Below are 24,163 nucleotides of genomic sequence, written 5' to 3'. Positions count from 1 at the left end.
TGCGACGTCAGTTTTGAATACAATTATTGTTTCTAAGATATAGTAATTGGTTTTGTCGTTTAATATAAGTTAAAAAGTAATGAGTTACTTAAAAGGAATGTAAATATTTTCAAAGTACCTAGTGTTTACCTGGAAAAGTTACTTATTTACTTATGTTATGAAATAAAGTTTATCCAAGATGATTAATTAAAAATGTTTATATTTATTTACCCGTGTGGTGTCGGGTTAGTATTACACCTCTCCATTTCTTCCGTGGATGTCGTAAGAGCCGACTGAGGATATAGGTTAATAAGGCGACAGGCTAGCAACCTGACACTATTGTACCGTTTTTATCAAACTTAAAACCTAAAATTGCTAAAAGTGGCTTCGAAGCGGTGCCGTTTCGTGTGCTCTGCCTACCCCATTTGGGAATACAGGTGTGATAATAGTATATATGTGTATGTTTATATTTATTTGCCATGGTGCGTCGGCGTTAGAATGCTCCGGTGGGTGCCGTAGAAACCGGCTTTGGGATGATACCAGAAGAATGGCAGCAGCGTCTTCTTGGCTACTTTTACATTGCTATACTTCGATCGCCAACCAGCTTGCCAAGTGCGGCGAGTATTGGCAACCCCCTCCCCAAGAATAAGGTTTATAGGGGAGTCTACGTCCTACGGCTGATATTATGAGGATTATACAAGCCGTGATAGCCAAATGGTTTGATCTATGGCCTCTCGAGTAGAGGATCGTGGATTAAAATCTGTGCTCGCAGTTTTCAGATATTTGAAATTTATGTGTGAAATTAGGTGACAACATTTTGAGAATTATTTACCAAACGCTTTAATAATAACAATAATTCATTTATTTGTTCAACATAGGTTGGCACAAAAGATCTTAAACTACTTGAAGTATGTTGCGCCGTTAGACATAGACATAGACATAACTTTATTTCGATATCGAACTTAAAATAATACATAATTTACAGAAAATAAAAACATTTGATGATGTCGAAAAGGAATTGACTCAGCATTATGCTGCAGTAAGTATATGCTGCCTACTACAGCGCTGATTTTCAGCCAACACCTTCATATCTTTGCACCTAATGTGTTGGACCGGAAGCAGCACAAATGAGTGTGTGTCGGAAAAGTGTACAATAAATAGGTAATAACAAATTTATAGATTTACGAAGAACAACAATAGCTTATAATCTGTGATTAAATGCCGTTAGGCATATAAATAGTCGTGCTGCATGCACACAGAGAAGATGAAGGAAACATCATGAGGAAACCTGTATTAATCTGTGAAGCAATTCAATAGTGTGTGAAGTTCCTAATATGCAAGTGGTCCGCGTGGGAACTACACCCAAGCTGTCGGAATCTGAGAGAAGGCCTATGCCCAGCAGTGGGACGTTTTGGGCTGCGATGATGATGATCATGATGTATGATAGTAGGTATGCCCATAATATTAGGTAAAGTAATGATTTATTAAATGATATTGTAACGGATAACTCACGTCTTAAACCGAGTTCAAAATTTCAAAGTAATGATTACATTTTTTAATATGAATACGATTTATATTTGTTTGATTACTTAATAACACAGATAGTCAAGACCTTTATTCTTCAACTAGATTCGTCCGCGTGGAATCGGTTATCGCGTTTTTTCGGGATAAAAAGTAGCCAAAATGCGATTTTGCTCTTATTTTTAATAGCAAAACATGCCTGTTTGAGCTGCTGAGGTGAAAAGGTATTTTGTTTTTAAATTATCACCATCAAGTTAGAGCGTGTTAGAAACTTGTCGTGGGTTTTATCGAGACTGTAATGACTTTGAAGGGATTTGCGTCATTTACAACCAATTAGAGACGTAGTACCGCGCCTTGTGACAGCTAATCATGTTTCAGCGTAACTTACGCGGATGCGGTTTTAAAACCTGCGTTAATACGTGACTTTAAGCACTCTATGTACTTTGATACAGATAGCATTTGCTAGAAGTAGTAATTATTGTAAGTTATCTTCATAACACACACACAGACACACTACTAGTTAGGACAGACTACTATCTTGTATTGTTTATATTGTTTTCTTGCATTGTTTGTACTGTTGGCAATTAAATATTTTCTTTCTTTCTTTCTTTCTCTCTCTCTCTCTCTCTCTTTCTTTCTTTCTTTCTTTCATTATAATCTCGGCCTAAACGTCACACTGCAGGGCACAGGTATCCTATTATAATGAAAGGAATTGGGCCGTATTTTCCCGCGGGCCCAGTGCGGCTTGGGAACCACACACATCATTAAATTTCTAATCCGGTGTGTGCAGGATTCCTCATGATGTTTCCCTTCACCGTAAAAATCGTGGTCAATTTCGGAACTAATTTCGTAAGTACATAAATTCCGAAAAACTCAGAGGCGCAGGCCAGGGCCTGAAGCCTTTGCTTGATACCTTGGTACTGGGGCGTAACGAAGGATATAACAACAATTGATATAATTTTAATTTTATATGTATAATGCAATTTATCTTAAAAACCAAACATACCACCCACACCCACCATAACTAAGCCACCGCGCCTTATTTCAATAAAACAATATTTACTTTAATTTCGACATAGTTACCCAAATTATTTTGTTTGCGAGATAAGAAACAAATACCACCGTTCCGTATGTGTACTAGGACTAAGGTCATCCGGGGTCAACAAACGACAGACAATTGGCGATAAGCTTCTGTCAAGATAAACGATTGATTCGGCGACTGGTATCAGGGGACGCATTTACACAAAATAATACATTTGCTAACGTATAAAGGCGTCGGGACAATGCAGCATATACAACTACATGTCTGCATCTTTTGCATCTTAATAGTGTGAGATCTGGTAGATTTATGCGTATGGGACTGCATGGATAGAAGCGCATGCGCATTGCGATGCTGCAAGGGGTGTGTAATGATCGTTATAAGAACATTTGCAGATTAGGCAGATCTTTGTATGGATAATGCGAATGTATGTTCTCGGGTTTTGGATGTTTAATATGTCGTATTGAAGTATGTATTTATCTATATAAGTATGTTTATCCGTTGCCTAGTATCCATGGTACAGTCAAGGGCAAAGATATCGACGCAGCCAAAGTTGCAAAAATATGTATACACAGCCTTACCTAATGTTAAGTGCATAAAGTCGTGTATATATATTTTTGTAACTTTGGTTGTGTCGATATCTTTGCTCTTGACTGTACAAGCTTTGCTTAGTTTGGCACTAGGTCAATTGGTGTCAAGTGTCCCATGATATTATATTATATTATATTATATTATATTATATTATATTATATAATATTATATTATATTATATTATATAATATTTTGTTGAACTATGGACTCTCAAGCCGGAGATCGTGGGTTCAAAGCCAAGCTCGAACTCTGTGTTTTTGGAAATTTAGCTTTAGTAGGGAAAGCATTATGAGGAAATATGCGCAAATCTGTGGAGCATTTCAATGGTGTAATGAACTTCGCAATCTGGACTTATCTCACGTTAGAACTGCGGCCTAAAGGGCTTATTTTATTACATTTGACTAAATTTAGGATCCTAAATGATTTAGAATCCTAATTTAGGGAAGTCACTTTTAGTCAAGTAAGGATCCTAAAAAGTAATTGACTAAACGCGATTACACTTTCTTAAATTAGGATTCTAAATTTGGTCAAGTGTTAGGCCCTTATTCCCTTTTTATCATTCTGAGGTGGTGACTGAGTACAGATTTTTTAAAATAAAAACTTAAAAAGAAAAACCAGTCTAACTTCTGTCTTATTCAAGAACTAAGTACCTTGAACTGTACTAGAATTTCAACAGTCGGGACTCACCAAAAATGATGACCAGCTAAAACGTTCCCGGTAAGGGGACCCGACTGTTGAAAGTTTAGAATTCTAGACTTGTTTTTTTTTAGTTCTTGTTTTAAGTTTTTTTGAGGCAGTCGGATTTTAACGCCTCATTTTCGGCGCGTTAGTAACTGTAGGCTGTAACTGATCTTTGAAGTGTAACAATTTTTTCATCACACTTGCTCGTAAACAGTGTCGTAACATGCAGGCTACCTTGGTTGCAACCCCCCAAATAAAACCCTCGGCCTGAATGTGCTTGTCATGAAACCCGTGGTCGGTAAATGAGTCATTGCCCGTACTAATTTTGTTGTCATGAAGCCCAAGGACGGACAATGAGTATGATACTGCATGGCGTGCAGGAGCGCGGCGCGCGCACGTCACGCGCATGGTCAGGCTGGGGTAGGGCGGCGCGGAGGCTGGCGCTGCCAAGAGCGTAGTCAGCGATATCGGCAATTTTTGGAAAAATATTAGTTTTTCTTTTACAAATATACAATTTTACTCGCAAATGTGATGAAAAACATTGTATGTCGCACGGGCGGTACAAGAATTACGAACATCGACTCATTAAAGCCCTCAGTCTTCGACTTCGGGCTTCTAATAGACTCTCGTTCGTAATTCCTTGTTTACCGCCCTTAAGACACAATGTACTATTTAGTCTATTATATAAAATTCTCGAGTGTTTGTAACCAAAATCCTCCAAAATGGCTTGAACGATTTTTATGAAAACTTTTGTATATATTCGGTAGGTCTGAGAATAGGACGTAAACTATTTTTCATACTTCTATGCGGACGCATCTAGTAATAATGTAAATTAAACACGCAGCGTGGGCAAAGGGCTATATGACAGGACTCACGTTATTCTTTTGTTTTCTTTCCGCGCTGCTTCCTTTCTATTTTTTTTTAGTGGCCAATTGCTAGACAGCGCACATATACAAACTCTTAGTTAAACTTTGTACATGCGTTATCATATTTACCTACTTTAACACCTATAAAGTATACCTATAAAATTTCATTGTAACATAAGTTAAGTTATAAACAGTACTGTAAACTTTCTCTTACATATTTGCCATCGAAATGCGATAGGGCACATCTAAAAGAGAATAAATGTTGAAAGTTTTTTTTTGATTTTACATATTTTTACTTAACAAAATAAATAAAGTAAAAATAGTCTTGCAACGTAGTAGGTACAGGCATAACTAAAAAATGTGCCTTTTCATTTTAAGGTTTTAGACAAGTATGTGGATACAATGTTGGGAAAAATAGGCATATTATCTGTTATTAAACATAAAAAATTAAGCACATTTAGCCTTCATAGGCAAAATGCAGATATTTTTAATATTACTGAAATGAACCGCTTAAACCTCCGATGCAAAAAGGGGGTGTTATAAGTTTGACCGCTATGTGTGTCTGTGTGTGGCACCGTAGCTCAACGGGTGAGAGTTTGAGATATTGAACTTTGAAGTGACAATGTCGGGGGCTTTACAACTTTTTGGTGGTTAGTTAAATTATTAAGCATTTTAACCATTAGCCAAATATGTCTCGACTATGTTTTTAGCTAAGTTTAAGTTTAAGGTACGAGCACATATCCATATCTGCGCTCATAAGTTTAAGGTTAATTTAATAATAGCATTATTGCAGTGCACTTACAGGGTTTGATTCAGTATTTTGTATTGTTTCAAAGCAAATAAATGAGTTTGAGTCTCTTTGCTTTAATAAATCTAGTAGTAAATCTGAAGTAGTAAATATATCTCAGGAATTGGTGCGCTTTGGGCTAACGGTATCTGTGACAGTATTTTCTCCAAGAAATATACAAAAAATCAGACAGATGCGCCTGTTTTTCCTGATTCTGAATATTTAACTTAAATTCGTGAAAAAATTTAGTCATGGCCCTTTTTGTTATGACAACAGTATTATAAAAAGCACATGACCTCAACAAGGCAAACGCATATGTTTGTTAAAATACCCGTTTAATTTTATTTTTAACTGAAGTGGCAGTGGGCCGGCCATGTCAGTCGAAGAACTGATAACCGCTGGGGCAAACGAGTTCTTGAGTGGAGACCGCGAATCGGCAAGCGTGGCGTAGGACGCCCTCAGACTAGGTGGAGCACAGGTGGAGCGATGATCTTCGCAGGTTAGCTGGCAAGAACTGGATGAGACTGGCCGAGGATCGTGCTCAGTGGCGTGCAACTGGAGAGGCCTATGGCCAGCAGTGGACTAAGATAGGCCGATGATGATGATGATGATGAATTTTATTTTTTATTTGCAAAAATACCAATAAGTGCGTAAGTCAAATGATTCGCAAATAACTTACGCATTAACTATTAACTTCGACAGTGGCATAGGACTTTAGAGATTATACGAATTTTCCAAAATTTCCCATTATTAATTATCATCCCAGCCGTATCGTCCCAATGCCGCGCACAGTCCGCTCTCAGATTTAGAGGGCTTGGGACGTAGTTTCCACGCGGGCCCAGTGCGAATCGGGAACTTAAGACATATCATTGAATTGCTTCGCAGGTTCTGCAGGTTTCCTCATGTTTTCCTTCACCGTACAGCTCGTGGTAAATTTCAAATGTAATTTCGCACATGAATTTCGAAAAACTCAGAGATGCGAGCCGGGGTTGGAACCCACGTGGGTCCGTCCGGAGTGCTGCCACCATCTGGCTCGCTAATCCTGCCGTGAAGCAGCAGTGCTTGCACTGTTGTGTTTCGGCGTGGAGAGTAAGACAGCCGGTGAAATTACTGGCACTTGAGGTATCCCATCTTAGGCCTCTAGGTTGGCAACGCATCTGCAATCCCCCTGGTGTTGCAGGTGTCTATGGGCGGTGGTGATCTCTTACCATCAGGAGACCCTCTTGCTCGTTTGTCACCCAATAGATTAAAAAAAAACCGGCCAAGAGCGTGTCGGACACGCCCGAAATAGGGTTCCGTAGCCATTACGAAAAAAATAAGTAATATTTTTCTAAGGATTTCGAATTTTATACGGAATCTTCCAAGTTTAGGTATATTTTATACCTTAGGCTGCTATTTACTCATAAACTACTAATAATTCTCAAGAAAACTTAGCCGTTATAGTTTTCCTTGAAAGTCTGATATACTTGCTACCATCCTGATTTTTTTAAAAATTTTCCGCCCACCGGTTTAGATTTTAGAGGGGGGGGGGGGGGCGCTCGATTTTAATGAAAATTTTCACTTTATAGTTGAATATTTCGCAAACAAATCATTGAATCGAAAAATCGTTTTAGCAACCCCCTAATGGTAAAAGGTAAAAGACCTATCCAACGATATCCCACACTATAGGGTGGGATAAAAAGAAAACACCCCCACTTTACGTCTATGGGAGGTACCCTAAAAAAAAATGTTTTTTAATTTTTAACTGTACTATTTTCTCCGCATAGTTTACTTTTATATCCGTGCAAAATTACAGCTTTCTAGCATTGATAGTCTCTGAGCAAAGCCGCGGACGGACAGACAGACAGACAGACAGATAGACATGGCGAAACTATAAGGGTTTTCGTTTTTGCCATTTTGGCTCCGGAACCCTAAAAACGAGTAACACGCAAAAACAATTTTTCGCAGTCGTAAATAATATTAGACGCCTGGACAAGTATAGGTAGAGTCATTCACGATGACGCGTGCCGTGGTTCTTATTACAATGTCATTAATGCCTTATTTTTACAAAATCACGCGTCTTCGTGGATGACACTAGGTATAGGTAAGTAACGAATATATTTTTGACGCGACATTTGACCTAGTAAAGTTATTTCAAGTACAAAACATAGTTAACGACAAGATGATTCTAGACGGCCATTATAAGCTGACCCTACGGCACAACCTTTTCATAATAAACACCCCATTAACTTCTTATTATAATTATTACCTTGTGCTGTCGGGTTAGAATTACACCTTTCCATTTCTTCCGTGGATGTCGTAAGAGGTGACTGAGGATATAGGTTAAGGTATACCGTAGGCGACAGGCTAGCAACCTGTCACTATTGTACCGTTTTTTCAAACTTAAAACCTAATATTGCTAAAAGTGGCTCCGAAGCGGTAACGTTTCGTGTGCTCTGCGTACCCCATTTGGGAATACAGGCGTGATGTTTATGTGTGTGTGTGTGTGTGTGTGTGTGTAAATTGATCAATATGTAAATGGTGTAAATTATAATCTTTGCCAGCCAGTTCCTTTTGTCGGAGGTAACGCATGGCAAAAGAAAATGTTTTAAGGTTATTTATTGCCACGACAGCAGTAAAGTATTATCTTTTACACTAAGCCACGTCACTTCTTCCTTGTCTATGGTTTATATATTTTTTATTTTATATTTTTCTTCGTCTGACTGGGGCAAAGGAACTGGCTCATGCATACATGTTTATTTAACGTTTGGGCTCCACAGAAAATTAGCGTTACTGCACATAATGTGCGGCAACACATGCTGAGTAGAGACCCTTTTTGGTATCCTGTCGTGTCACCAAGTAACATAGTTTTAGTGCTAGTTTTAGTCTTAGTTTTAGGTGGTACTTATGGAGCCAAAATAAACCTTTCTTTCTTTCTATATTTATAAAACATGGGGGTTGTACAATCGGGAAAAAACCACTATGGACGACTAGGAAGGCAGGAACCAGACAGTGACAGACTATCTCCAGCTAAAAAACTCGGTTGCCTGTCCCTAACTGCAGAGGGTTCGAGAGCTTACAGTCTTTGGGTAAGAACTACAGAATTCAAAACAGAAAAATCATTCGAGCTGAAAGCGCAAATCGCTTATCAAGTTTCATACGTAAGTATTTACAAAAAAATCTTTAAAATAGATTCAAATTTAAAGTCGATGGTATACATCGTTGAAGAGTTTCGTCCTTCGGATACAATCCTGGCTGACCACTAAAATTTCACTACCAAAATACAGCATTGCCACCGGATTCATAAAAATATGCTAAATTTCAGAGTAATCAGATACCAGGAAGTTGTTGAAAAATGATTTGCAAATTTTCAAACCACAACTTAAATACGTACAGCTTACATACAGACAAAGATACAAACTATTACAAGTTAAATAAAAGCTTGTAAAAATCCACATATTTATTTTCCCGGCACTGAAGCGACCTGCTTGGAAACTATAGCCCAAGCCCTTTCATTTTGAGAGGACGCCTGTGCCCAACAGTGGGACGAATGTACAATGTTTACAGAGGCAATAAAATATATCGACGCATGTAGAATTACGCATTCGCATAAATATTTATTATACAGCGTGGGTTGTAAACGATACCGTCACATTATTAATAATTGGTTTTCTTACGTATTTGACGTGTGAATGACGCTGCGGTTTCACAAATTCATTTGACTGGGTGACGGCATCGTTGTTTGTTAGGTTAAGTACTGCCACTCGGGCCAAAGGAATTTATTTTATTTTATTCCGGAATTGTATTAATTAATGGTTCTAATGTAAGTACGTACAGTATACATACTGGCTGATTCAGGAGACGTGAGAGGGACCTACCCTACACTCTCCTTAATTGATAATGGATCATTCAAAATGATATTTAACTAAAACCTCCACACTTTTGATTTTTTTACATAGAGTGACTATGCACTTTGTATTTTTTTTTCCAATGTTTAAAAATTCTTTAATCTCACCAATATTGTAGGGTCAGCATCAAAAGTAGCTGCACAATTTTGTACTTTGTCGTTTTACAGCCACGTACTTAGTACTGAGATCCATACAACATTGATAAATGAGTTAATGTGATAAAGTAAAGAATTGATCCGCTACTGTTGATGCTGGCGTACCCTACGTTTTCAATTTTGTTTTTATTTTATTTATTGTAATTTCTACTAACATAGGTTAAGATAAATCGTGCAACAAAATGAGTCATGTTACTCGAATAAATAAATTCAATTATTATTATTATAGTATAACTGAATCTGGTCCTGCTCGGTCTCCCGAAACACCCTGTGTTTTATCTATGACTAGTTTAGATTGTTTGTTTGATTAGTTTGACAGTTGGCGCTAGTATCGTGTTCTCCGTTTGAAAACTATGACATTTGTGTCACGTTTGTAAATGGTTATTTATTTTATTGGTTGAATAATTTATTTCATGTCATGTTTGAGAAAAGCACTAAGTATACAAGCCTCGGGCGGAACGTGGGGTCTATACCTGCTTGGCCGGCAACCCCTATTTCCCGGTCTCTACAGTAATGTAAGTACTATTAATTTTTTCTCGCACCTACGATTTGGACCGATTAGAAAGAGCACGAAATTTTCCATTAACTAATAATAATAATAATATGTACTTCTGGACACGGCACGCATCGTCCGGAGGTTCCTCACTCTGCGGCCCTGACCACCGGTAGCTTGGGCCCTACCCCGTCACCGGCGGCAAACTAGGTTAGGTTTTTATAATATTTTTATTTTGTATGTACTTTTCTGTATTTTACTTTTTATAACTATTATAAAAACCTAAACCTAAGAATGATAAAGAACAACATAATAATAATAAATCTTTATTTCGCATAAGTAAGAATTATGTTCATGCTAAGATGAAAAAAAAAAGATAAATTAAAGGTAAAATACTAATGCGAAAAAGGAGTCCACTCAGCACTTGCCGGGTCACTAAAGGTGAAAATACAAACTGACATATAGATGAACAGAAAAAACAGAAAAATAAGACCATCACTGGGAATCGAACCCAGGTCCTCGGTAATCCGTACCGCGTGCTATACCTTGAAATAAAAATACAAAAAGATTCCAAAAAACCAATCTTAATTTGATTGCTTAGAAACGATATCTCTTGTCCGGGTGAGCGGTTAGTTCCAAAGGAATGCCGAAAAAGTTTGAGGGCTTAAGGCATAGATTTCGCTAGCGTCGCTGCTTAAGTGACTAAGTAAGAAACACAAGCTGAGATATGAGGTGCATAGGGAAATTCGTGTCGGTACCGTTGACCATTAGTGGTGTAGCGGTATAGCACGCGGTACGGATTACCGAGGACCTGGGTTCGATTCCCAGTGATGGTCTTATTTTTCTGTTTTTTCTGTGCATCTATATGTCAGTTTGTATTTTCAATTTCGGTTTTACGGGATGACCGTAAAAGTAAAAATTTGGAATTGAAATAAAAATACAAAAAGATTCCAAAAAACCAATCTTAATTCACTAAAGGTGGCTCGACTTACTTATACTCGTACTATGAAGAAATCGGGGAATCCCCTTTCTATACATAATGTACTGAACCATCACACAAACATCACACACCAGTCAAGACATTAGTCTGGTATTTGGAATTATTGGATACTACAGTTTTTTTTAATTGAAAGTATATACCTAACTAGATAAGAGGGTGGCAAAATTTTCTTCTTCCCCGATCGGCTGATACCCACGAACGCCACTGCACATATCATAATATAGTTTGACTCTACCACGAATCAAACTCGTCTCGATTTCAGACACTAAAATGTGACGCAATAATTATAGTTAACACCCATACATAGTACACACCCAAAATTAATGATCACCAGATCACGTTTCTCTTACACACCCGTAGACCTCTGGGTCACTGTCATGCGCCTAATAAGTACCAAGTTGTAATTGCCGTTCCAACAGCGCCGGCATTATGTAACTATCACTAATTTAATATAGTGCTTTGCGGATTGCACCTGCAAGCGTAAGTTTGTGGAGCCATGTACAAACTTGTTTTGAGTTCCCGGTAAGTTATGTTGTTGTTGGTGCAAAACCAGTTCGTAGATACATGATTACAACGTCATTAATTGCTTGATTTGCATAAGCGTTCAAGTAAATGGGATCGACGGGCAAAGGGTCAAAAACGTGTTGAATAGCAGCTTCTAGGAATAATGAAACACTTCTTAGTAGAAGAGCAGAGATCAGAACTGAATTGGTAAAACTTCTTCAATAAAAGATAATCCTCTTCCGCGCAATGGGGTAGCGCCATAGTGAACAAAATAATGTTTTTTTTTTATTAAGAAGCCTTGCTTTATAATTTAAAAAAATAATGAAAAAAATCAAAACCAGACTGCCTTAAAAAACTGGTCAACATTGGGACTCATTCGAAATCGTGACCAGCTCAAAAAATTCCAGGTAGTGGGTCCCGGCTGTTGAAGTTTAAGTCGCACTTAAGATAATTCTAGACTACTTAAATCATTTTTGGATACTCATATTGATACATCGGAAACAAATATGATCCCCTTATCCTTTCTTTTTGCGAACACCATTTTGAAATATTATATAACCCTATGTCACTCCGACAGTTTTGACGAATCTAACGATACCTCATATATGTTGAAAACCGTCCAGCCGCTTGGACTACAGAAAGGACAAAAATAAATAGACATACATACGCTCAAAAAGTAAGCCCCCCCCCCTCCTCAGGCAGTCGGATAAACATATTTGACATCAAACAAAATAAATGTCTTTTAAACTTTTAAGGCAAATGGCGTCAAAACTACGTAAGTGATGTTGACGATTTTTGCAGTGGAAAATGTTTTTCCCTAGCAGATTTTATCGATATACAACAATAACAAACAACTACTTATTAGTGTGACTTCATACTTGAGATGGATGGGCACAGATGTACCTAATTGCCCAATCTCATTAAGTATTTAATTTTCATTACACAAGAAGGTGCATAAAATAAAGTATTCCCCTGTGATTTATTAAATAGGATTGGATTTGGAATTAACGTTTTTTTTACTTGATTACGAGTTTGAATGGGTCCCGACTGTAGAACTTTGAATCACTTAACAGATTTCCACTTAAGGTTTGGATTAAAGTTTTATATTTAAATTATCTCGCTGTCGTATTATCACTGTCAAGTGATCATGAACTTTAAAAAAGTGCAACTTTTTCCTAATGAACGTCAAAGCATAATTACATCACTCTAGGATTAATCTGGAGTAATAGAGAATTCAAGAGGAAAAATGTTTACTTATTTACACTTTAGAGCGTTAATGCTCCAAACATTAACACATTAAACATGTTTCAAGAAATAAATTTCGTTTCGAACTCGTTTATAGCGAACAAGCTATTCATTTTCAACCTGCAGAATAAATTGTAGCCCATAGTACCTACAGATTGGAGAGGAGTTGAAAATTTTGATGTCTCACGAAATGTTAATCACATCCTACTAAAATAATAAACAAGCTGTCGTCTGCGACTCCGTCCGCGTACTATCCTTTGTCAGTTTTGATAAAACTAATGATCATTATTATGTATTGTAAACCGCCAATCGGTTTAGGCTATAGAAAGGACCAACGATATAGACTTGTACACTCAAACCAACTGAAACACGACTCACTGTGGCTTTTCGTATTGAAAGTCATTGTGAAATCACATTGCTTGACAAGGGAATTTATTATGACACTTACTGTGAGAACGTTTTACGGTGAGTCAGGACTCAAATGGTTCGACTGTACATGCATCCATACGCTCCAAAAACATAACCCTCTTTTGGGATGTCGGGTAAAAGTAATATAATAACGTTTCTAGAATTTCAGTGCTTTGTAAATGTCACGAATAAATGTTTTTCTTTCTTTATTTATTTCAGTGTTTCAAATTCTTGCCTATAGCCTATAGTAAATAGTTTAATAGGTACGAGGAGTAGAAAACACTAGGGTAAGTGGGTGAACTATATATAAAACAGCAGGCAACAACAGATATATATTACCGAAGAAGAATCTTGTTCCCGTAAGGATTTATGTAATTTATTCAGATTAAAAATAGCTCGCAGTAGCGTTATTTCACTTCGTAAGGAAGGCGCTACATACCGTGTGCGTATGTTATTGTATTATTATTGAGTACGGTTCCGTTCTGATCCTTACCTTACTGGCGTACCTAGTATTATCGTCTCGGTCAAAATACCCCTCTGCAGGGCACACGCTATGAAAAAAAGGGCATGGGTCGTAGTTCCCAAGCAAGCCCAATGCGTATTGGGAATTTCACATAGGCGCACAACGTCACGCAACGAGCTATGGAGAGAGCTCGGAGTTGGTTCGACTTGATGATTGGTATTTTTTAAATATTTTCCGAGGACGCAAAATGGTGTATCTTACTTATGCGTATTTGTTAGCTCCTTACTAATTTAACTTGGAATGAGATTGAGTTACATAAAGTGGCAAATCTAGTTTAAAAAAAGAGTGCGGATACATTATGTTTATTTTTTATTGGGCGTAAGGGGCATTTTTTTTAAAGCAAATAAGACGTAACCTATACCAGAGAAAAAAAAACTGAATATACCTAACTGCATTCATATATATTTAGCCTACAGTCGTCTATATTATGTAGCAGCTACATTGTGTTTATTATGGCGTTCTAAAGGGGAAGCCTGTGTACACTGAACGTCTTCCGACTCTGATGATGAGTTTTTATTAGATTCAAAAACTATCACATCTATTTCAAATTTTTCTTAGTTACAAGTTTCCACTCCAAATATAATAGGTACGAATGAAAGCCTTTTTACGAACTGTTTTGTTTGTTGATTGTTACTTACACGTAAGTTTACAAGCTTCATTAGAAACTTTTTTTTAACAAAAACTTTGGTCTACTTGGATACAGGTTACGACCGACGTTTTTGTCACCTAGATAAAAAACCATATGGTGCTGACGTAACGCAGGGCACAAGGTTCAAGTGAGATGATATTTAGAATCGGTAAAATGTCACAGGCCGGCACCTGCCGCACTTCAGCGGGATATTTATGATCATAGAATGTGCTCCTACGCTTGTTGTAGGCTAAGAGATAGACACATCCTAAATGCAAAAGTTTGAGTATGGGCCCGCGAGCATGCGCATGTTAAATCCTACAATCAGGCCCTATTATACTACAAAGTGCAACATTCGAACTTCGTATCTTGCCACTCCCCTGACGCTAATATTATTTAATACGAAGGTGAGAGGGACGGTGCTATACGAACTTCGGTTTTCGAATTTCGTAGTACCCCCCCTGACTTCCCCGTTCAATTGGTCCGATTATCGTAAACTTACACCACACACACGCTACAGTTTTTCGTAGCGATCTTCGTATTCAGCGGTGTGATTTTAATAGAGTTAATTCATCCGTTCCAAGTTAAGTATTCGAATTTTGATACTGTAGCGCTACTACGAAATTCGGAAATCGAAGTTCGTATCGTACCGTCTCTCTCACTCTCGTATTAAATAATATAAGCGTCGGCGGGACGGTACTAAACGAACTTCGATTTTAGAATTTCGTTGTAGCCCCTACTGTTCCGTACGATAGAACCATTTAAAAAAAAACGTACAAATCTGTACAATTATAACCCCCGACGCAAAAAGAGGGGTGTTATAAGTTTGACCGCTATGTGTGTCTGTCTGTCTGTGTGTCCGTCTGTTTATGTAACATTAATGTAATATTGATTATAATTTAATTATTTCGTATTTTTTTTATTGTATAATTATATAAAATCATAAGTAAAAGTTTTGTATGCTGAAAGGCAAGACATAAAGGGCAGGACATAAAATTATTGAACATCTATATATTCAATTTAATAATTGTATACCTATAGGAGCTCATGTTTCAAAAAAATATATTTATCTTTATGAATTATTCGAGCGTTAAGCACCTTATTTTGCTGGTCACATTTTTTACGAATCGGTTATACATTTTGATGTCATTTTCGATTATTTGTTAGAGTTCCTGTATTTCAACCAGACAACTAAAAAACTGTATCAGAATCTCGGGCCATTTTTAATCGCCTTAAAAAAAAGGAGGAGGTTATCAATTCGGTGATATTTTTTTATCATTATTATTTGTTTTATGTTTGTTCTCTCAGAACTCCGTCATTTATGAACCAATTTGTTTTTTTTTTCAGATCTTCGTCCACAAAAATGATAAGGTAATGCAACTGATCTTAACCGATTGAAATTGATCTATCGGGATAGGACGATATATCAAATTTTATTCAATTCAATTTGTCTAGCTGTTTTAGAGTGAAAGAGTAATAAGCACACACAAATTGAATGCGGACCTTGAGGTTCTTTTGTTTCTGTTGAAATCAAAAGATGAGAACGACCTTTGTATGACAAAACACTAATAAAAGTGAATTTAATGTACACATAAAAAACACATCGTATCCTACTTAATGCGAAAGTGTGTATGGCTGTTACTTCTACACGTTACAATGCCTAGATGGATATAAATGAAATTTGGCATGTAGATAGCTGGACTTTTGAAATAACATACATAGGAATAGTTTTATCCCGATATTCCCACGAGATTGAGAGAAAAATCTCGAAATCTCAACCGCTAGGATTAGAGATACGAAATTTAAATGCAAATGTTAGTGAAATCAAAATACGAATGTAAAGTGAAATTTGGGAATTCCCAAATTACATACGACGAGTTTTAATAAACGATGCCCCAGAAAAACAGGCATGGCAAACTTATTTCATATCTCTTTATCTCTTCGCGTCGGGGGTTAAAATAAAATATTACTGACAAAATAACACACTGCACTTCTGAAGTAACTATTCACGATTCGATACACACTGTTATTAAGAGCTTTCCAAGTAAATGCTGGTACTAAAAATGTCAAGACAAAGGGGAGTATCCCCAAAAATCTTTATTTCGGTAATAACTCCAAAACCTTGCAACTTTTACTGGGGTCATGTTAGGTTGGTTAGGTTCCTCTTGAGCTGGCCTACCTCTGGTGTCACTGTGACGTGATACTTCTGGGACACCTTGTATGTTTAAGAGTATCCTTAACTAACCTTAGCTTCCATCATCCCAGCCTATATACGTCCCACTGCTGGGCACAGCCTCCTCTCAGAACAAGAGGGCTTGGGCTATAGTTCCCACGCGGGCCAGTGCGGATTGGGAACTTCACACGCACCATTGAATTGCTTCGCAGGTTTGTGCAGGTTTCCTCACGATGTTTGACCTATCGCCTCTCAAACAGAGGGTCGTGGTTCAAACCCCGGCTCGCACCTCTGAGTTTTCCAAATTCATGTGCGGAATTACATTTGAAATTTACCACGAGCTTTGCGGTGAAGGAACCTTAGCTTAACTTAACATATTTTGTTGCTGTAACTTATTCTCAGTATTGTATTTTCACAGGTTTTATGTAAAGTAGAATGTGGGAGCACCATTAAACGTAAATGAAGACCTTAATGTAAGTTTCGGGAATTCAGAAAGGAGCTTAGAAAAATCCCGGAATTCCCATTCAATATGCAAGTTTACGCGAGCATAGCCGCAGGGAAAGTCTAGTTTATAATAAAGTATCTAATGAAGTTGGCCACTCCTGTGCTTGATGATAAGGGACATTGACACGGGCTGGGTCATTAAGTAGGTTAGTATAATATGAAAACAAATCGTGATTTCGCATACATTATTATTTGACCTGTTTCGTAAAAGACTTAACCGTAATATTTTTTTCTACTCATATATTATTATCTGTGATTTACTTAATCACGAACAGTAATAAAACTATAAACATAATAAGACTGTCAATATGTCTGTATTTTATACCCTTACAGCATTTATATCGTTATGTTGCCAAAACGATACTCCCTTTGTAATAGGCCGTCGGTCTTTCGGGTTTCAGGCAGGCAGGCAGGCAGGCAGGCAGGCAGGCAGACAGACAGACAAACAGACAGACATGGCGAAACTATAAGGGTTCCGTTTTTGCCATTTTAACCATTAAAAGTAATTTATTGTCACATAAAATAATAATAATTAAAATAACAGAAACACTACGGCAAATAAAACGCAAATTTAGAATCACACAATGTCTAAAAGTAACAATATTAAGTTAATAGTTTTCCTGATCACTCCATCACGTATAAAGGGAATCACCTCTTGCTCTGACGTTTGCATCTGCTACATATAGCCCTGTCTTCCTGTAAACCCTACATTCATCTCCCGTCTAACGAGGTTTGAACGCGCGAATGTGAATTGACTAGAAAATGTGGGCTATCGTAATTGCATCGTTCGTAGTTAAGATGCTGCTAGTGGAAGCCAATGGTGTGTATAATTTTAAACATTATCGTCATTTCTCTATATGGTTACCTAATGATTCGCAGATTTTTTACGCAGATTATTGATTGGCAGACCACGTTTCGCCGAGTAACGGTACGCCGATGAATTTGTACGCAGATGTATTGTTTCGCAGACTAATCTTTCGTAACTCAACTTTTAGTAGACTATTCAGTTGGCCTATGAGTCAGTAAGCCGAACAACTACAATTAGAAATTCGTTTAGACGATTAATCATCACTACACATCTTAAACGTTTGCTTGAACAACTTTTCGCTTTCGAATTTAGGTTTATTTTATATTAAAGTCAAAACAAACTAAATCGCGACGCCCCAGCAGTTCGGTTCTGGCGTTGTTGGTCGCAATTCTACCTAACACTCCTCCTCGCTAACGCTCGTCATCGCACCCAACTACATCTTGATACCATGTGATACTCTGCTGATCATGTTTCGGCAAACAGTTGTTCGTTTAACTGAAACAATCGACTAAACGTAACTCTGCATACCACTATTCTTTCTACCGACTACTCGGTGAAACGAGTAATAGGCGCAACGAAATTATACCAAACGTTGCTCGCCCAAAAGAAAAATCTGCCAAGTTGTCTGCGAAGCGAAAATCTGCGTAATTAAACTCGGCGATCTATATACGTGCCACTGTTGGGCACAGGTCTTCTCTCAGAATTAGAGGCGGAGTATTGTTGAACTCTCTCTTGTTAGCTTCACTTGTAAAGTTACATAATGTAGTTCTACATTATATCCTCCAGTTTTTATTTTGGTATAGGTAACTTTTACTCTTAATATGAGAGGGAAACCTAAAATTGCTAAAAGTGGCTCCGAAGTCGTAACGTTTCGTGCGCTCTGCCTACCCCATTTGGAAATACAGGCGTGATGTTTGTGTGTGTATGAGAGGGATGCAAACGAGTACGCGGGTCATCTGATGGGAAATGATCACTATCGCCCAATCACTATTAGCACCAACAACTCAAGGAGAGTCATTGGTCTGTTGCCGGCCTTTAATAGAAGATTATTGTCGTGGCCTAGAAGTAGGCAATTGCTGGCTGAGTATGAGTATTACATGGACGAGCTTGCGAGTCCGTTTAACTAATACGAAGCCAGCTATTGCTATTCCATCCGAGACTAATATAAAGCTTTTCTCAAAAGGTGAATAATTCTGAAATAGAATAATCTTTTTCTTAAAATATATTATATTGCTTGTCCGCCTTTTTTCATTAAAAATACAACTACAGGTGTATTTTTCCACCAAACATACCACAAGCTGTTTCAGACCCAATAAAAAAAGTCGACTTGGCTGTATACGACTTGTGCCAACATTTCCATGGCTTTTTTAACTTTAAAAAAATTTGTGACTGATTGCAGGCGCGCTAATTTATTATTGTCGAGCTGGCGCGCCTGCAATCTTTATAACTTTGTAATTTTTCGCTGACCATAAACTATGCATTCACCTTCTGATATGTAAAGAATAATGTCAACTTTTACGGTCATTTTTGAGATAAGAAAGTATAAGCCGTTTTCTTAAAAGCCTCGATGTCAACTATTAAATTTGTAATTCTGATGTCATGCAATAAAATGGTATCATCGAGCGACCTATGAGGTAATATGAAGCTAGATAGACATAACACAACACAAGACAGAAACAACAACGTAATCTAACCGTGTTAAGGCTTGTTAGAATCCCACTAATATTATAAATGCGAAAGTTTGTAAGTCTGTTTGTTTGTTACCTTTTCACGCCTAAACCGCTGAACCGATTTGAATGAAATTAAGTATAATAAGAGATAATAACAGATAGTTTGAGTCCCGGGGAAGGACAGGATAGTTATTATCCCGAAAAATTGCATAACTGTATAGTTCCCGCGGAATGGCGATATAGGAATTCTACGGGGACAGAGTCGCGGGCAACAGCTAGTAGTCTTTATTATAATCTTCTTTTCTTAGTCGCTACACTCTTCATAGAGTGGTTGTAAGTTGAGAATCAGTAGTGACTTTTTATGACGACTTTCTTGGGAAATAAAAATTGTTGGTCCTTCCAGAGTCAAAATGCGGAGAGGTCCCAATGACTCAATGGGCCGGCCAGGCGTGTCTTCGTCAGACACCCCTCCCACTCCCCGTGGGCTTGGTGGTGATCCAGCACACCGTGTACGGAGCATGTGCGTCAGACGAGGAGTGCGCAGCCGTCGCGAATGCCATTCGGAACTATCATATGAAGCAGGGATATGACGACATCGGACAATCGTAAGTTTATTAGTCAATCAAAATCAAAGTATCTTTAATTTAGGCAAGTAGTTATTAATGAGAAAAAAATCCACCACTGGTATTTAACTCCATTTACGGTTTAATCCGGACGACCGATCTTCGCACTGGCTGAAACTTGAAAACACGCGTTTTGCCAGAGATAAGACCGAACTAAATTCATTTTTCGCTCCCGAAATCCTTATATCATATAACATTATTGTGTAGTATATTCTCATCAAAATCGTTGGAGCTGTTCACCGAGGTAATTCGCTTGGCTACTACATCTGTGACCCTCGTTCTTCTACGTGTCTCCTCATTTCGATACCCTAGAAAAACCCCAAGATATAGGTTTCTCCATAGCTCGCGGAGCAACTCAGAGCCTATTCATTTATTTTCTTTGCGTTTTTTCGTGTTATTATAAATTAGTAAACTGGCCTAGTTCGAGTCGGACTCGCGCACGAAGAGTTCCGTACCATTATCTATACAACATTAGACAGCAAAGAAAAAAGGCAAAAAAATCAAGTTTGTTGTATGGGAGCCCCCCTTAAATATCTATTTATTTTAATTATTTATTTTTAAAGTGATTATACAACTAAAGATTCTGTTTTTAGTATTTGTTGGTATAGCGGCCACAGTAATACATAATCTGTGAAAATTTCTAGTGTCTAACTTTTACGACTCAAGAGATAGGAGCAAGTAACAGACGGACGGACAGACAGACAGACAGATAGAAAGCGGAGTTTCAGTAATAGGGTTCCGTTGGCACCCTTTGGGTACTGAATCCCAAAAATAATCTTCCTCGTTGCAGGTTCCTTGTGGGGGGCAACGGGGAGGTATACGAGGGCGCGGGGTGGCGGCGGGTTGGTGCGCACACGCGAGGCCTGAACAACCGCTCCGTCGCTTTGTCATTCATGGGGGACTTCAGAGGTAAAGCCTGTGGAAGACAGTCATCATCATCATCTTCTCAGCCGTAGGACGTCCACTGTTGGACATAGGCCTCCCCTAGTTGCAGGATAATATATTGAAGCCCAAGGTCGGACTTGGCTAGTTTGCATACATGAATTTTATTATATCACCTTCATCTTTTTTATTTTTTTATTTTATCAGCTTCGCAAGTTGCAAAGCTGTAAGTTCTTGTTTTATTCTTCCGAAAATTTGGTTTGCTGGTAGAAACTAGCCATCGAACATAGGGATCTTCTATGACTGTTTTAGTAGGTATTTAACAGTAGCGTGGCGTCAGATATTTCCAACGTAAAGCCCAAGCAAAGATCGCTTCCATCTTTCACAAGTCCGTCCGCGGCTACGCTCAAGGACTATCAATGCTAGAAAGCTATAATTTTGCACATTTTAAAAAACTAAAAAAAATGTTTCTAGGTACCTCCCATAGACGTAAAGTGTGAGTGTTTTTTTTTTTCTCATCCAACCCTACAGGGTGGGTGTGTGGGGTGTGGAAAATTACCGACATCTTGAAAACGATTCACCGAGACGCCCTCTATGTTACGGGTTGTTCTCCAAGTAGTTCAAGTGTCTATTACTAGATGGCAGGAGCTGTTGTAACTAACGCTGTTTAAAAGATAACTGAAATAAACGAAATAACCCCATAGTCGCTTTTACCTCAGGTGACCTTAAATAAGTTCAAAGGTAGTGTGAAGATGTAACATACAGAAATTGTCGCATTTATAATATTAGTAGGTATATAGACTATTGCATTTTTTTTTTTTAATTCAAATGGTTTCATATAAAGTAGAAAAGTCTTCAATTTATTCAATTTAATTGTAGTTACTGGCTGGACTCAATCTTCAGGATTTGAATGCTGCGAGAGGCAATCTAGTCCAAACAGCTTAATAAAAAACTATTTATCCGCAGGCTTCAGACGCAGTCTGGAAAATGTCAGGGAGAGCAATTTGGGGTTTCTATATCGTAATATCATTCAAATAAGTAAATTAATAATTCACTCAGCTTTTTTTATTTCCTTCACGTTATTAAACAAATTAATATAATAATATAGTTTATTATTAAAAAAGCCGCGGTGGCCTAGTGGTTTGACCTATCGCCTCTCAAGCAGAGAGGGTCGTGGGTTCAAACCCCGGCTTGCACCTCTGAGTTTTTCGAAATTCATGTGCGGAATTATATTTGAAATTTACCACAAGCTTTGCGGTGTAGGAAGACATCGTGAGGAAACCTGCACAAACCTGCGAAGCAATTCAATGGTGCGTGTGAAGTTACCAATCCGCACTGGGCCCGCGTGGGAACTATGGCCCAAGCCCTCTTGTTCTGAGAGGAGGCCTGTGCCCAGCAGTGGGACGTATATAGGCTGGGATGATGAGTTTATTATATCCTCCTATTTGTTTGTTTGAAGATTATAAGATTTTCTAAAATTTCTTGGCCTATTTATTTTATTAAACTAGCCAAGTGAAATCTTAAGCTTGCATTGCATCCTAAGGAAAATAACTTGGCGCCTTTATACAGTGTGTTATCAATAGCCAGGCTTTTTTAAGGGAGGTTAAAGTAACGTATTTCTTTAACTTGACCATGATAGACATAGACATAGACATAACTTTATTTCGACATCGAACTTAAAATAATACATAATTTACAGAAAATAAAAACATTTGATGATGTCGAAAAGGAATTGACTCAGAATTATGCTGCAGTAAGTATATGCTGCCTACTACAGCGCTGATTTTTAGCCACAACCTTCATATCTTTGCACCTAATGTTGGACCGGAATCAGCATAAATAAGTTTGTGTCGGAAAAGTGTATAATAAATAGGTAATAATAATTAATAGATTTACGAAGACAACAATAGCTTATAATCTGTGATTAAATATGTAGAAACCAAACGCAAGTCTGATTAAAAGTCAAAAAGAAGGTATTCGTGTTAGAGATATGAATAAGTAGCTTTCCCACCTACGGGGAGTGCTTTTTGCAAATTAATTAAATATGATATTAATTTAATTTAAATTAATTTAATTAATTAACAAAAATTCAGGCTTTGTTAACTTTCTAACAAAATTATAAATGCCAGCAATGCACAGCAAAGTAACATGACACGTAAGTGTAAATGACGGCCGACAGATACTTTGATTATTACTTGGCAATTGCTGGCTGCCGTAACACACTGGGTGGCAAAAGAGCAAGTGGGTCTCCTGATGGTAAGAGATCACCACCGCCCATTACTATCTGCAACACCCCTATTGCAGATGCGTTGTCAACCTAGAGGCCTAAGATGGGATACCTCAAGTGCCAGTAATTTCACCGGCTGTCTTACTCTCCACGCCGAAACACAACAGTGCAAGCACTGATGCTTCACGGCAGGATTAGCGAGCAAGATGGTGGTAGCAATCCGGGCGGACCTTGCACAAGGCCCTACCACCTGCAAAACAACTACAACTTGGCTCTCATTTCACAATTGTGTTGGTTTTTGATGAGATTGAATTTTTATTGATTAATTAATAAATAAATTTCAGAAACCCTACCAACACCCCAAGCCTTGCAAGCTGCGAAAGACTTTCTTGCCTGTGCTTCGGAAAACAAGCTGCTAACAGAAGACTACCGTCTTGTCGGCCATCGGCAGGTATCGCAGACTGAGAGTCCCGGCGCCGCGCTGCAAAAGGAAATCACGACGTGGCCCCATTGGCTGGAGATGGCTAATATAGTTTCATTGTTTAATTATTAAATTATTCTATACAATACAATAACTCTTTATTGAACACCAATACATAGTAAGCAGTACAGAAACCAGGTATGTAGAGATTTTCCAAGGTAAGCAAGGCGGCCTTATGGCTTCAGAGCGAATTTTAGCAGGTGGTGCAATTTACAGTAGATTAGATTATAGTAAATATTTTTTTCTATATATTATTATGTGCCCAGCAGTGGGACGTATATAGGCTGGGATGATGATGATGATATTATTATAGGCTCAGGAATGCATGGTTTAAGTTTGTAATGTACTAGCGCACATCCTGTATAACACAAGTTTTAAGATATCGCAATAGCTCTAGCTCTAAATTGGCGTCAAAAATCGATCTAGCTGCTGCTAAACTCTGGAAAACTACGTTGTTCTTTGATTAAACACATGCACAATCTATTTCC

The 24,163-nt window shown here is 37.9% G+C and overlaps 1 protein-coding gene across 1 annotated transcript; it reads left to right on the top strand.

The window, feature by feature from the left end:
* Positions 1–17,714: 17,714 nt before the first annotated feature.
* Positions 17,715–23,747, top strand: LOC141427139 (peptidoglycan recognition protein-like). The gene is made up of 4 exons (XM_074086376.1): positions 17,715–17,804; positions 19,866–20,067; positions 20,876–20,994; positions 23,539–23,747. Exons 1-4 carry the CDS (start codon positions 17,747–17,749, stop codon positions 23,745–23,747), a joined length of 588 nt encoding a protein of 195 aa, XP_073942477.1. The 5' UTR covers positions 17,715–17,746.
* The last annotated feature ends 416 nt before the right edge of the window (positions 23,748–24,163 follow it).

The sequence above is a fragment of the Choristoneura fumiferana genome, chromosome 4 (assembly GCF_025370935.1).
Source record: "Choristoneura fumiferana chromosome 4, NRCan_CFum_1, whole genome shotgun sequence".
NCBI lineage: Eukaryota > Metazoa > Arthropoda > Insecta > Lepidoptera > Tortricidae > Choristoneura > Choristoneura fumiferana.
This window is presented reverse-complemented; position numbering and strand designations above follow the sequence as displayed.

What these genes read in the sequence shown, in the direction of transcription:
- LOC141427139 (XM_074086376.1), top strand. Translation starts at nt 17,747, where the DNA reads ATGTGGGCTATCGTAATTGCATCGTTCGTAGTTAAGATGCTGCTAGTG. An exon ending in TATGACGACATCGGACAATC is followed by an intron (nt 20,068 to 20,875) that starts GTAAGTTTATTA and finishes TCCTCGTTGCAG; the next exon opens with GTTCCTTGTGGGGGGCAACG. An exon ending in ATTCATGGGGGACTTCAGAG is followed by an intron (nt 20,995 to 23,538) that starts GTAAAGCCTGTG and finishes AATAAATTTCAG; the next exon opens with AAACCCTACCAACACCCCAA.